At 39.2% G+C, this 13,736-nt stretch overlaps 1 protein-coding gene across 5 annotated transcripts in view; it reads left to right on the top strand.

Moving 5' to 3' along the window:
- The window catches only part of MYO9B (myosin IXB), a 135,805-nt gene that overhangs the window by 63,453 nt on the left and 58,616 nt on the right, over positions 1-13,736 (top strand). For all 5 annotated transcript variants that reach the window (XM_027845434.1, XM_027845432.1, XM_027845433.1 and 2 more), the window contains exons 3-5: positions 3,936-4,030; positions 13,026-13,088; positions 13,556-13,655. In XM_027845434.1, coding sequence (XP_027701235.1) covers positions 3,936-4,030; positions 13,026-13,088; positions 13,556-13,655 — 258 coding nt within the window. The remainder of the gene's footprint in view (positions 1-3,935; positions 4,031-13,025; positions 13,089-13,555; positions 13,656-13,736) is intronic.

The raw sequence follows: 13,736 nt of genomic DNA, 5'->3' as shown, positions 1-13,736 counted from the left end.
AATTCATGCTTTATCAAGGACTTGACCTTTTCCAGGAATAGATAGCTGGCATTTATATGGTGCTTTAAAGTTAAAGCCCCAGGTCTCTTACCTGATCCTCACATTTTTCTGAGGTAAGTGCTACAGGTATTATGATTTTACAGAGTCAGAAAACGAAGTTGTGAAAAGTAAGTAACTTCTCCATGGTCACACAACTTGTATGAATCTGAGTCAGGTTTCAAACCCAGGCTTTCCTGAGCCCTGTTCTCCATTGCACCGTTCTGCCACATCACTGGGGTAAGAAAGACCCAAAACAATACTTAGGCACAACTATTGCATGTGTTTGACATGTTAGAGAGGGAAGAGATTCTTCACCTTTTGTCATGAACCCATTTTCAGAATAAGGTTTTTAAATGCATAAAATAAAAGGCGTATTACAAAGGAAACCAATTCTATTTAAAAAGTTACCCAAAAAAAATTTTGTAAAGTTCAGACTCAGGTTAAGAACCCCTATTAAATGGATCTGAATAATTTAAGAAATTAAGATAGGATTATTTCACATCATCTAAAGATCTTGGGAGTATTGTAGAAAATAGAAATCAAATTTGATCATTTGAGAGAGGACTTTAAGATCATCAACATCAGCATTTTAGTGAAGCTCAAGAGGGGCAGTAGCCTAATAGGGAGCATCATTGTGGGCTGACAGGCTGAAAAGAGCCCTAAACTGGAAACCTTAAGAGCTCTTGTGTATGGTGTGACTGTTAGCATGGCACTCATCTCTCTGAGCTTTGGTTTTTTCAGTTCTAAAATGAGGTGGTTGGGCTAAGAATCTTGCGCATTGAGAAACAAGAGTGTCGCTTTTTTCTCTAAGACTCGACCTAAGTTCATAAGCAGATTCCATATGTAAGGTGACTCCATGAAGAGTTGTCTGTTTCCTGCTGTCTCCAGCATGGCCACTCCCGCCACCTGAAAACAGAAAGACATACCAAATGAAGCAATGAAAAACAGGAGGAGGACAGGGGTACAGCTCCCAACGAGGTAGATAGTACAGGAAAAATCAAGGCTCACATCACAAGCTCACCACCCTGCACTCAGTATTACCCATGTGCCCGCCTCATACTAGATTTGGTATCAGAGGACCTGGACACTTTGTCTTTTTGAGCCTCAGTTTCCTCATCTGTAAATGAGGGACACCTTCCAACTCTTCATCTATAACCTTGTGATCTTAAAGGTAGGAAACCATTCTAACTTTCTGTGAGTCTATGAAATTGATTTGCCCAGGGTGTCACAGGTAATACTAGAAGAATATGTCTGTGTATTACCACCACCCCACCCACCCACCCAAAAAAAAAAAAGAAAAAAAAGAAAAGAAAAAGCAAAGCTTGGGCTGCCACTTTCCTTAGAGCAATGGGCTCTTAATCTGGAGTCTGTGAACTTGCTTTTCTTTTTTTAAAGCATAGTAATAAATTTATTTCAGTATACTTGGTTTCCTTCGTAATCATGGGTTTTATCTTATGTATTTAAAAACCTTATTCTGAGAAGGGGTCCATAGGCTTCATCAGATTGCCAAAAGGGTCTGTGACAGAAAAAAGTTAAGATCCCCTGCCTTAGAGATTACAGAAGGAAGATTCAGTATTGAATTGGTGTCTTTATTGTGAAAAGGACATAAAAGTTGTTTTTCCTTCTCATTTTTTTACTTGGGCAAACTGCCTTTTGACAGAAAAGCTGAGTCCTTTAGTACCTTTCCACAAAGTAAAAAAATATTAGGCACCTGGGATTTTGTTGATGGCTTTAGGAAAGATCCAGAAATCCCTACAACACAGAAAACATTCCAGTGTAATTCCCCAAGATGTAAAATAATTTTTTCTAGCACCCCTTCTTCATTATTACTTTTAGCTTTAACGGTTTGCTCTCAATTTAAGTTTTAAAAGTCAGTTTCGTTAAGAAGATTCATTTTATTTCAGTCTACTTGAATACAGCTTAGACTGTGGTTTTAAGTGTTCTTGTGCAGACATAGCACTTATTTTTGGAACAGGAAGTTGATCTGTCTTGTGACCCTGATAAAACAGTCACTTCTTGATGACTGAAGAAGACTTCCTATTATGAAGATGCTTCCAGACAGTGATCTGCTTTCTGATGCTGCTTGCTTTGCCTTCAGGGGAAACTTCTCCACACAATGTATTCATTCTTTTTGACCTAGTTAGGTATTCTAGAACATTTTGGAAATTGTTAAATATTTTATTCCTTCAGCCTCTCACAGCTCCTCTGTTTCCTTTTTTTTTTTTGTTTAAAAGAACAGAATAAATATGAGCAATCCCTGTTTAGCATCACAACTAATATCTTTTTTACTATATCTTGGTAATTGATCATTAAAACATTTAACCAGAGTTTCCAAAAACTCTTCTTTAGAGTGGTTTGTCCTGGCTATAAACAGACTGGTTCTGCTACTGCCTCTTGAGCTCCAACTCCTATTATATTTGACTTCTACTCCCAAAATACATGTGGGAATTGATCTCCAAATTATGTCTTCCATATCACAGCCTTTAACTGTAAGCGTACCTCAAGACTCTTTCCTGGTCATTCTTTTTTATGCTCTCTTCTTGGTGATCATGTCAGCCTTCCTGGGTTTCATAATTTATCCAGATGACTCCTGCCTCTATATATCTAACCCTAGTCTCTCTCCTGACCTCCAGTCCCACATCACCAACGGTCTTGTAGACTTTTCAAACTGAATGTTCCATAAACCTCAAACTCGGCATATCCAAGACAGAACTCATCTCCACCCTCTCCCCAACAGCTTCCCAGTTCACAGCCTCAACCTCATCCTCAACACTTTACTCTGCCCTTACCCCATATAGAGAATCAGTTCCCAAATCCTACCATTTCTATCTCCACAGTACCTTCTTCATGTGACTCCTTAGCATTACTCACACAGGCCCCAGGCTTTTATTCAAGCCCTCATCACCTGTTGCCTGGACTATTACAGTGATCTCCTAACTGGTGTCTTTACCTTAATTTCTTCTCCATTCCACTCTATCCTCCATACCACTACCAGAGTAATTTTCCTAAAATGTAGGTCTGACCATGTCAGTCCCCTACTTAGTAAACCAGCTGCTCTTATTTGCCTCTAGGATCAAATGAACTCCTCTCTTTCAGTTTTTTAAAGCCTTTCATAATCAGGCCTCAAATTATCTTTGCAACCTTTTCCATGTTCTACTGTGCATCCGTGCTGTCCCCCTCTCTGTTCCTCAAACACAGCCCCCCATCTCCCAACTCCATGCCTTTGTACTGAATTGTCTCCCATACTTGGCATGTATTCCTTTCCTGTCTCTGCCTCATTCAGTTGCCCAGTTCCTTCACAATAGTTCTGCCACACAAAGTCTTTCCTGAATATCCATCCATACGTGTTAGTGCCTGCAGGATCTTGTAATCCCTTTTGTACATATTCTGCAAATACTTATTTTTGTCTCCCCCAGTAGGTTGTAAGCACTTTGAGAACAGGGACTGTTTAATTTTTTTCTCTTTGTATCCTCTAGCACATAGCTAATAAATACTGATTGATTCAGAATAGTATAATTATACCTCCAGTCATTAGGGCCACTGTAAATCTGTGAGAGACATTATAGAGACCTCTAGTAGCTCTTAGCATGTTATTCTGTTTTACACGGTTCTTGCTCAGGTATGACTAGAGTCTTGAATTCCAGTCCCAACTCTACCACTTAGCTAAGCAGTGTGACCTTTGTTTAACCTTTCTAGGCCTGAGTTTCCTTGTTGGAAAAATTGCAGAGCTTTGATGTTTCTGAATGATAATCTTCCACAAGCTTATATTTTCATAATGTATTTCACAGCTTCTAAATACTTAGATCTCAAGTTTTGCATGATGAAAAATATGCTTTTAAAAGCATGTAATATTTTGAATTTCATCATTTGAAAACTTCCTTTTATTTCCATTGTAGGCATTTGGAAATGCCAAAACAGCCCACAACAACAATTCAAGCCGTTTTGGGAAATTCATTCAAGTCAACTATTTGGAGAATGGCATTGTCCGAGGGTATGTACAGTAATTTCAATTTTGTTTAATTTCAACTTAACAAGCATTTTTTAAATGCCTGCTCTCTGCAAGGGACTTTGTGTGTGTACTAGGTAATGGATATATGGAGAGGAGCACGAAAACTGCCTGTTATATTCCACTGGAGGGATACAACTTAGTAGACTTCACAGGAGGAGAAGGCATTGAAGAGGAGACTTGAAAAGAAATGAGGATTCTGGGGGTGGAGATGAGAAAGGGAAATGCATTCCATGGATTGAAAATACACCTTGTGGGATTACATAAGGGGGGTAGGGCAAAAGATGGAGATCTAGGAAATCTAGTTTTGCTGGAAAGTACCATGTATGTGAGAGAGGGAGTAATATAAAATAAGCCTAGTAAGGTGGGTTAGAGCCAGGTTGTACTTCCAAATAGTTGAATGCATAGTTTAGGTAAGAAGTAATGAGGACCTGAGCTAGAGCATAAGCAACATCATTAGAAAAGAGTAGAAGAGTTCCTATGAAAGTAGAATCAATGGGACTTGGCAATTGAGTGTATGTGGGAGGTAAGGGGAGAGTTAATGAAGTTATGAATTTGGGTGGCTTAGATTAGGAGGATGATCAGCAAAAATGGGAAAGCTTAGAGGTGGGAGAGCACAGCCACAGGAAGCCAGCTATTTGAGGGCTAAGGGGGTTAAAAGTTGGGTGGAGGGGTCACATAATGGGTGATGGGGAGGTAGTAGAGTTGTATTGAAGACAAGCCTTGTAATAAGCTATAGCAAGGAGGACAAGATGCCACTCATCTTCCCATCCTCTACTTGGTTACTCTTTGGGTCATGCCATGGCCCAATGGGGGTACCACCTCCCACTTTGAAGTTTCAAAGTTTTGTAGCCTGTCATTTTATTTGGATCGTTACTGCTATCTGCTGTAAGTTATCCTTGACAACTTTGTGTCACCTGCTCATTTAGTAAACGTACTATCTGTGCCTTATCCAAGTCATTGATGAAAATGTTAAGTAGCACAGATCCCTGGGGCATTCCACATTTCAGGTTGAAATCTAACCATTGATGGCCACTCTTCAAATCAGGCCATTCAACCAGTTCCAATCCATCTAATTTTACTGTCATCTAGCCTACATCTCGCTGCCTTTCACAAGAGTGGCATGAGAGATTTTGTGAAAGGTGCTATTAAAATCTAGGTAAACTCTACAGCTTTCTCTTAAGGTACTAGTTTAGTAACCTTGTCAAAAAAGCAAATGAGTTTGTCAGATATGACCTATTCTTTTAAAAAATAATAATATGTTGATGGATACCTTTTGGCTTTATATCACTGTCATTTCTATGTATCTCCCCTGCTCCCTGAACTGAACTATTCTTGTAACAAAGAAAAAGTTAAGTCACAATGATTAAAAGTTACTGTGTATGAGAATGGATGCAACATTCTGCTCTCAAAGTCCCTTTCTCTTCTTACGGGAGTGAAATTTATTCATTATCTGTTCCCAGAGAACCATTATTGGCATTGGGTTTTTTTTTTTGTTTGTGGTTTTGTGGTTTTTTAGCTATTGATTTCAACTTTTTTAGAGATCTTTTTTAATTTACATTGTTATAGTCATTGTGTAACAGCTTTTCTGGTTCTGCTTTTACCCTGTATCAGTTCGTACAGATCTTTCTGTGTTTCTCTGAGTTCTCTAGATATATCATTTGTTTAGCCATTCCCTAATCAAGAGATATTCATTTTCCCCCAATTCTTTGCTACCACAAAAGGCATGAATATTTTAGTATATAATGGAACTTGATTTATGTCTTTTACTTTCTTGTGACAAATGCCATTTAATAGGATTGTTAGATCAAAGTCACTTTTCTTACATGAATGCCAGTTGTTATTAAGAGTGGTTGGCTTAAGGGCAGCTAGGTGGCACAGTGGATAGAGCTCTGGCCTTGGAGTCAGGAGGGCCTGAGTTCAAATGCGGCCTCAGACACTTGACTCTTACTAGCTGTGTGACCCTGGACAAGTCACTTAACCCCAATTACCTCACCAAAAAGCAGAAGAAAAAAAAGGATGTTTGGCTTAATTCACAGCTCTGCTTACTTGCTTACAACTTGCTAGTCAAGTTGAGTTAAGTCATCAAGCATTTATTAAGCACTTGCCATGTGGCAGGTACTATGCTGCTAAGCACTAGGGTTACAAAGGAAGACAAAAAACGTTCCCGCTCTCAAGAAGCTGACAGTCTAATGGAGAAGACAACTTGCAATTCACTATGTCTAAACAATATGCAGGATAAATTGTAGAATAATCTCAGAGAGAAGGCACTAACATTAAGGAGGGCTGGGAATGGTTTCTTGCAAAAGGTTACACTTTAGCTGAGACTTGAAGGAGGCCAGGGAAGCTAGGAGGTAAAGATGAGGAGGAAAAGCATTCCAGGCACAGGGGACAGCCAGCCCACAGTCAGGAGATTAGAGTTTCTTGTGCACGGAACAGCATGGAGGCCTGTGTCACTGGATCACAGAGTATTCAGAGGGGAGTGAGATGTAAGAAGACAGGAAAAGCGGGGTGAGGGTCAGGCCAAATTAGGAAGAATTTTTATCAGATTTGCCAATTTTCAAGTATGAGGCAAATTGTTTTAACTTGAATTTCTCTTATTATTAGTGATTTGGAGCTTGTTCCAAATGGTCTTCAATAGCTTGCAATTCTTTTGAGAACTTATTTGTACTCTGTATTCTTACCTGTTGGGGAATGGCTCTTGGTCTTATACATTTGTGTCAAGTCTATATACATTTTGAATATGAGACCTCTGTATTCTTCTACTTTGTGGTTTCTCTTATTCTACCTCCTTTGATTTTCCTCATGCAAAAACTGTACATTATAACTCCAGTAATGTAAATGAAAGCAACAATAAATGGCAACTGAACTCAGTTTAATTGTACTTCCCCCTCTAAAAGGGAGGTAGAACAACAGGTTTGATATGTTGCATACGCTGTCAAAAGATTGTCACCTTGTCCCTTAGACTTTGCCCGGATTTGCTGGTTTGTTATCTGTTGATTTGTTTGGTTGTGCCTTGTGAAAATCAAGAGGTTTGAAGTAAAAATTGTCCCCCTTGATTTATATGTTTATTTGATTGCTGACTATTAAGTTGATAATAACAATTAACTTTGAAAATGTTGGCCCTAGGGATGATAAGGAACCTAGTTACTTCATTTAACAAACTGGTAAGAATCCAGATACATGCCAAGAGATGTTTTTGAAATGCTAATGGTATGGTTGTTTAGTTGGCATTTTGCCTGCAGTCTTCTTTACACTGAGGATTTGATTAGCAAACTCTTTCTTTGTAGATAATGAAAAGATAAATTTTAACCTGGACCCTTTCTGTAATTTCACAGATTTTCACTAAATGGAGACTTTGATTAATGGGATTTTTCTGTTTTTATGTTGACTGATAGTGCTTTCATGTAACTTTTTTTTCATATTCATAGAATGAATAGCAATTGTTTTCTAGCAAGTTCCTCTTCTCTTAGCTGGAGTATTACATGTGGCAAGGGAAGCAAACAAGGATCAACTGAACATGCCCCCTTTAGGACAGGGACTGTCATTTTTCATCTTGTATGCCTTGTTTAACATAGTGCCTTTCTCATAGTATGTGTTTCATAAGCATTTCTTAAATTGAATTTATATTCATCAAACCAGGTAAGGATCTTTGTAAGTAACTAGGTTGGGGGGAGGGGGAGGGCGGGGGTTGCCCATGGTCCAGGCAGTTTTTTGTATCTGAAACCTCTTTGACAGGCAGTATGGTGAAGTCCATGAACCCCTGCTTAGAATGTTTTTAAATTCACTAAATATACTGAAATACAGTTATCGAAATTTTTTTTAAAACAAGTTAAGAGACCTTGCTGGTCTCTAAAGTAAGAAGTGGAGACACTGAATATTGATAGGCCCCTGAGTAGAATGAGCAAGAGGGCCCAGGTATCAGTGATGCTCTCACACTTCCCAGGAGGGCACCCAGCAGATAATTTTAGGCAGGACAGATGGGGTAAGTGACTAGGATCCAATTAGTTGGTTATTCTGTACCTTGGTTCCTCAGACCCAAACAAACCACAGCCTCCTTCCACCAAGGAATATAGATTTCCACTTCCCAACTTAGATTCACCCTGCTAGGGGAATGTTCCCTATTGCTTCTTCTGGCCAGACTATGCCCATGACCACCTTAAAGACTTGATTCAAAATTCATGTCATAGAGTTATAAAATGCTAGAGCTGGAAAACCCCAAATCATCTAATCTAATCCCCTCATTTTACAGATGAGAAAATTGAGGTCTACAGAAATTGTGACTGAGCAAAGGTTAGCAACTAGTTAATGATAAAGTTTACACCAGAGCCCTGTCTCCTGCTACCTTTTCCAACGTTCTTTCAAGCAAGCAAGCATTCCTTTTATTTTTAATATAATATTTTATTTTTTCCAAATATATATAAAGATAATTTTTTTTATAAATAAAATTGTGATTTCCATATTTTCTCCCTCCCTCTCTTCCCTTCCATCCCTCCACCCTACTTAGGACAGTAAGCAGTTTGATAATAGGTTGTATATGTGAGCAAGCATTTCTGAGGCACCTACTATGTGCCAGGTGTCAAAGATAAAAAAACAAAAGTGAAAAAGCCGTTCCCTAACTTTGAGGAGCTTGAAATAGGAGAAATATTCCTGTAGAGGAATATGCAAAATAGATATGAGGTATTGGGAGTGGAGGCCCACTAGCATCAGGGGTCAGGGGAGCTGAGCCTGGAGGGAGGAGGGACAGGCCTTTAAGAATTGGCCCCATGTTACTGTAATAGGCTCAGGAGCTTGTGTTCATCCAGAATAGAAGAGAATGTGATTCAATGGAGGGAGTTAGAGAACCAGAGTTCAAATCCCAACCAGGCCACCACTCCCTCCTCAGTTTCCTCATCTGAAGCATGAGAGAGTTGCTATAGATGACTTCTGAATTCCCTTCCATGTTGAAGTCTATGATACTTTTGTGGCAAAACAAGGACATAGGACATAAAGTTGTCTCATAACAGGTTAGGGAAAACAAAACAAAGACATCCAAGATAACTTGAGTGTGTCTGCAGAGCAGCCCATTGAGTACAGTGGAACATGCTGCAAACTAAATGAACATAAAAGTACCAAGAATACACTGACTAAGGTCCGGATTTGGTGGGTTGGGCGCAGGAACCTCGTTGTAGGGGAAAGTGTGTTTTAACCCTGGTCCTGAAGGTGGTGGAGGCTCTTCGTTGGCAGAGAAGAGTAGTTTGTGCACAGATGTGGACAAAGTTGTTTGCAGGGAACCGCAAAGAGACTGGCTTGACTAAAGCAGGGGACTATGTTAGAGAATAAAAAGAAAGGAAATTCCAGAGTATAAGACAGCATGTGGACAGAGCTCCTTCAGCGCTCAACTGAGAAATTTGGACTTCGTGTCCTAGCAAAGCTGGATGCCAAGTCTGTAGCAATGGAAACTCTGAGCCCAGCTCTCACTGACTAGCAGTGTGATCCTAAGCGAGTCATTTCACTTCTGTCTGTGTGCCTGTTACTTCCTTTATAAAATGGTAATAGTGATCATGGTGGAAAGAAAGCCTGACCTAGAGGCAGAGACCTGGGTTTGAATCCTTCCTCCGACCCTTCATAGCTGTAAATTGCTTAACAGACTCAGAGCTTCCATTTCCACATCTGTGAAAGTGAGGATAGTGAAACCTGCAGCAGGATTTAACTCCCTAGATTGTTGTGAAAGTGTTTTTCCAGTCTTTTAGTGCTTTATAAATATCAACTCTTACTATTATCATTATTACCTACATCACAGAGTTGTTCAGACCCCCAAAATGAGATGTATTGAAATACTTTAAAATTATATGCTATACAAATTTGAAGTGGCCTTGTTATTATTTCTAAAAGTAATTGGGGTACCTCTGTAGAGTTTTGCCCAGAGCTATAACACGAAAATGGAGGCATCGAAGTGATTCATTGGATAGAGAGCACTGGGCCTGGAGTCAGAAAGACCTGAGTTCAAATATGGATTTAGATACTTACTAGCTGTATGAATCTGGGCGAGTGATTTAACCTTTGTTTTACCTTATCAATGTAGAAGGAAATGGCAAACCACTTCAGTTTCTTTGCCAAGAAAATCCCCTAGACAGTGTTGGCATGCTGTGGTCCAAAGGGTCATGAAGAGTCAGACACACCTGAGTGACCGAATAACAACCTAACATGAAACTGATATTAGCAGAAGCTGCATATGGTATACACTGGAGCTACAACAGACTAGAGGTCCAGAAACCTGCTGTCATCTAGGCCAGTGATGAAACAGGGCCACTCAACCAGACAGGTCACATATTGACTTAGTTTTAAAATGTAATATTATCTATGTTTTATTTTATTACTTATTTATTTTTATTTATTTTGTTAAATATTTCCCAGTTGCATTTTAATCTGGTTTGGAAGCACTTGGTGGGAGGTGGGAGAGGCTGCATGTTAACAAAACCTCTGATCTAGCCCAACCCCTGTAGGGATTTAAATAGGAAACAGTGACTGACCTGCAGTGGTTTTTGTGGAAATGGAGAGGAAGGGATTAATCTTAGAAACATATTTGAAAAAAGAATAGCAGGACTTGCTGACAAAGTATAGGGGATGAAGGGAAGAGAGGAGTCAAATTCAGATTTCCCAGCTATCAACCTAGGAAGGTGGAGGCCTGTTGACAGAATAGTAAGAGGGAAAGTTTAGAAGGGCTCTTTGTAAGGTTTGTAAGGTAACAGTTTTAAGTGTCAATGGTACGTTTTAGTAATGTGAGGGTCATGTAGGCAACTGAGGAGGAGGAAGTTAGAAGTTCTTGGTTGGAAATCCATGAGAGAAAGAGATTAAATGCCTGAGGAAGTGAACATAGAACAGGGATTCTTTGTGTCATGGAGCTCTTTGGCAATGTGGTGAAGCCTATATGGACCCCTTCTTCAAACAATGCTTTTAAATACACAAAATAAAATACAAATTATTACAAAGAAAGCAAAGTATATTGAAATAGTTATCAAAATATTTTGTAAAAAAAACAAGTTCACAGACCCTAGATTAAGAACCCATGACAAAGGGGGAAAAAAGCAGAAGGTAAGCCCCTAATTTGGGGGAGGAGTTGTTAGAGGAGTTGTCAAAGGTGACAGAGCACTCAGAAAAATAGAAAAAGTGATGAAAGTGGAGAGATCAGAAGGGATGAGAGTGGAGTAAAGGTCACAGGACGTGGTTAAGGAGAGGTTGTTATTGATCATGAGTAACTTTAATGAAATAGGACCAGATTGAAAGTGATTTAAGAATGGTGTTGGAAAAAATGGTAATGTTTTACTGTTAAGTAAGAGGAAACCTAGGTGCTATGAAGATGAGCCATAAAGGCAAGAAAGAAATATAGTGGTCAGAATCATGTAAAAGGCTCTTCTGAGAAAAGGTTTGGTATAAAGTAACATGCTCTAAACTGACTAGGAAACTGCCAAGAATATTACCAATAAAGTTCCACAAAGACCACCAGTTTTCCTTTGAGGATTTCCCTGTGAATTTGGAAATTTGCCCCACAAATTTGTTTTAGATTTGCATGGCAGATATCCTTAATTGTCATTCCTCTACTCCATAAACTCCAGTGACTCCCTTTTATCTGCAGGATCAAATATAAATCCTTTGTCATTTAAAGCTTTTCATAACCTGGCCCTTCCTACCTTTGCCATCTTCTTCTAATCTTCCTCTCTCCACACACTCTAAGAATCAGTCCATACTGTACTCCTTGCTGTTCCTCACATGCTGTATCTCTGTGCCTTTACATTGGTTGCTCCTCTTTCACCTCCACTTCAGAATCCCTGGCTTCCTTTAAGATGCAGGCACCACCTTCTCAACAGCACCACCTTTCCCTGTCCTCTCAGCTGCTAACTTCTATCTCCTCTGTGTATCTTGTATGTTGCCCCCACTACAAAGAAAGAAAGCTCCTTGAGCAAAAGAACTTTTGGCCTTTCTTTTTAATCCCTAGTGCCTGCCAATACAGTAGGTGCTTAATAAGTGCTTGTTGATTGATCTTTTAGAATTCTAGGTGAAGCAATTGGATTGCATGTTTTAGGGGGATAACCATGAGAGTCAAAAATCTACTACTTTGGTAATGTTTTACTGTTACTAAATCTTTGCATTAATGACAATCCTGAGTAATGAATACTTTGTTTTCTCAGAATGAAAATCACGGTGCTCTACTGTGATAAGTTTATTCCTATTATCTCTTTAGAAAATGGAGAGTTTTTTAAGCCCTCATGAAGATGCATTGCTAATGCAGGCAGAGTTACTGTGGGGATTTTATTAATTAAGACCAATTGTTGAAAGCTGCATCTTTGTGCAAATTCTGCATATTTGAAAGACTACGTCTCTTCTTTGCCAGGAATCTTAGGATTTCTCACTCAGAGCAGTTCTACATCATAGCTGAAGAGTGGTTGGTCTCTGCCCTTTTTGGACATGGAGTTCTGCCTTTAGCTACCAGAGAGTATCTTTATATCTAGCAGCTGGTGTAGGCTACATATCTGGAGAACAATTAAAATATTATCTCCAAGTTTTCCCAATTGGCTCTACTGGCATTTTCTTTGAACTTAAAAAAGGATTTGGAATCTGTGTATTTTACTTATGGCTTATGTGGGTTTGAACTTGTAAAATGATGGCCCATAATCACAGTAGGAGAGGCAGCATGGGTTTATGGATCAGCGTCCAGCTTTGGAGTCAGAAGGACCTGGGTTTAAGTCCTGTTATTAACACATACTAGCTTGTCAAGATGGGCAAATCACTTTAACTCTTGGAGCTCCTGGCAACTCACTAAAATTAAAATTTACAGATATGCCAGTTAGTGAAAGAAACTTCCCACTCCCCCCACCCCCAATCACATTGTATGAAAAAGACAACATATTTGAATAATTAATTTAATTTGTAGCTCTTTCTAATAGTTACAAGTTACCCTGTTCTGCTATGGAAAATGTGTTTTGTTTTTTTTTAATGATAGGGCTGTTGTTGAAAAATATCTGCTTGAAAAATCTCGCCTGGTGTCTCAAGAAAAGGATGAAAGGTAAGACTATTATCCTGAAGTGATATATGAAGAGAGTGTTTGGGGGGTGGGAATGGGGGGGGGGGGGAGAGAGAGAGAGAGAGAGAGAGAGTGTGTGGTTGTTCTGCTAATATCTGTAAGAGGAAAAGGCTAGTTTGGGAATTCAGCAGAGTGTTTTCATGCGGGGCCCTTTGCAAATCTTCTACGTTCTGTTACAAACACAGTGAGCTAAGACTATCTCTCTCCTTATTAGGGAAGTTTTCTGAAGTAACAACGCGCTTGTGGGAAAGAAAAAAAACTTCCAAATATCATGCTTGCTAAACTCAGCTCTGAAAACATTTTTTTAAGTTTGCATTTTCCCCCCGCAAAGGAGGTTTTTAAAAGCATAACTGGCATTTTCATAGTTGGTTTACATGAAAAGTCTAAAGGAATACTGGGGTGATTTTTTTTAAACTATAAAAATATTTTTTCCTAATTTTGATCCATAGAAACTACCATGTGTTCTATTATTTGTTACTTGGAGTCAGTGAGGAAGAGCGCAAAGAATTTAAGCTCAAACAACCTGAAGACTACTTCTACCTCAACCAGGTAAACAGCTTAAATGTGGGACAACCAAGGTAATTTCTGTTCTGTTCTGTTCTGTTCTGTTCTGTTCTGTTCTGTTCTGTT

Source organism: Vombatus ursinus, unplaced genomic scaffold (genome assembly GCF_900497805.2).
Source record: "Vombatus ursinus unplaced genomic scaffold, bare-nosed wombat genome assembly UNPS02014961.1, whole genome shotgun sequence".
Lineage (NCBI taxonomy): Eukaryota > Metazoa > Chordata > Mammalia > Diprotodontia > Vombatidae > Vombatus > Vombatus ursinus.
Note: the sequence above shows the minus strand (reverse complement) of the source record. Positions and strands in the feature narration are given on the sequence as shown.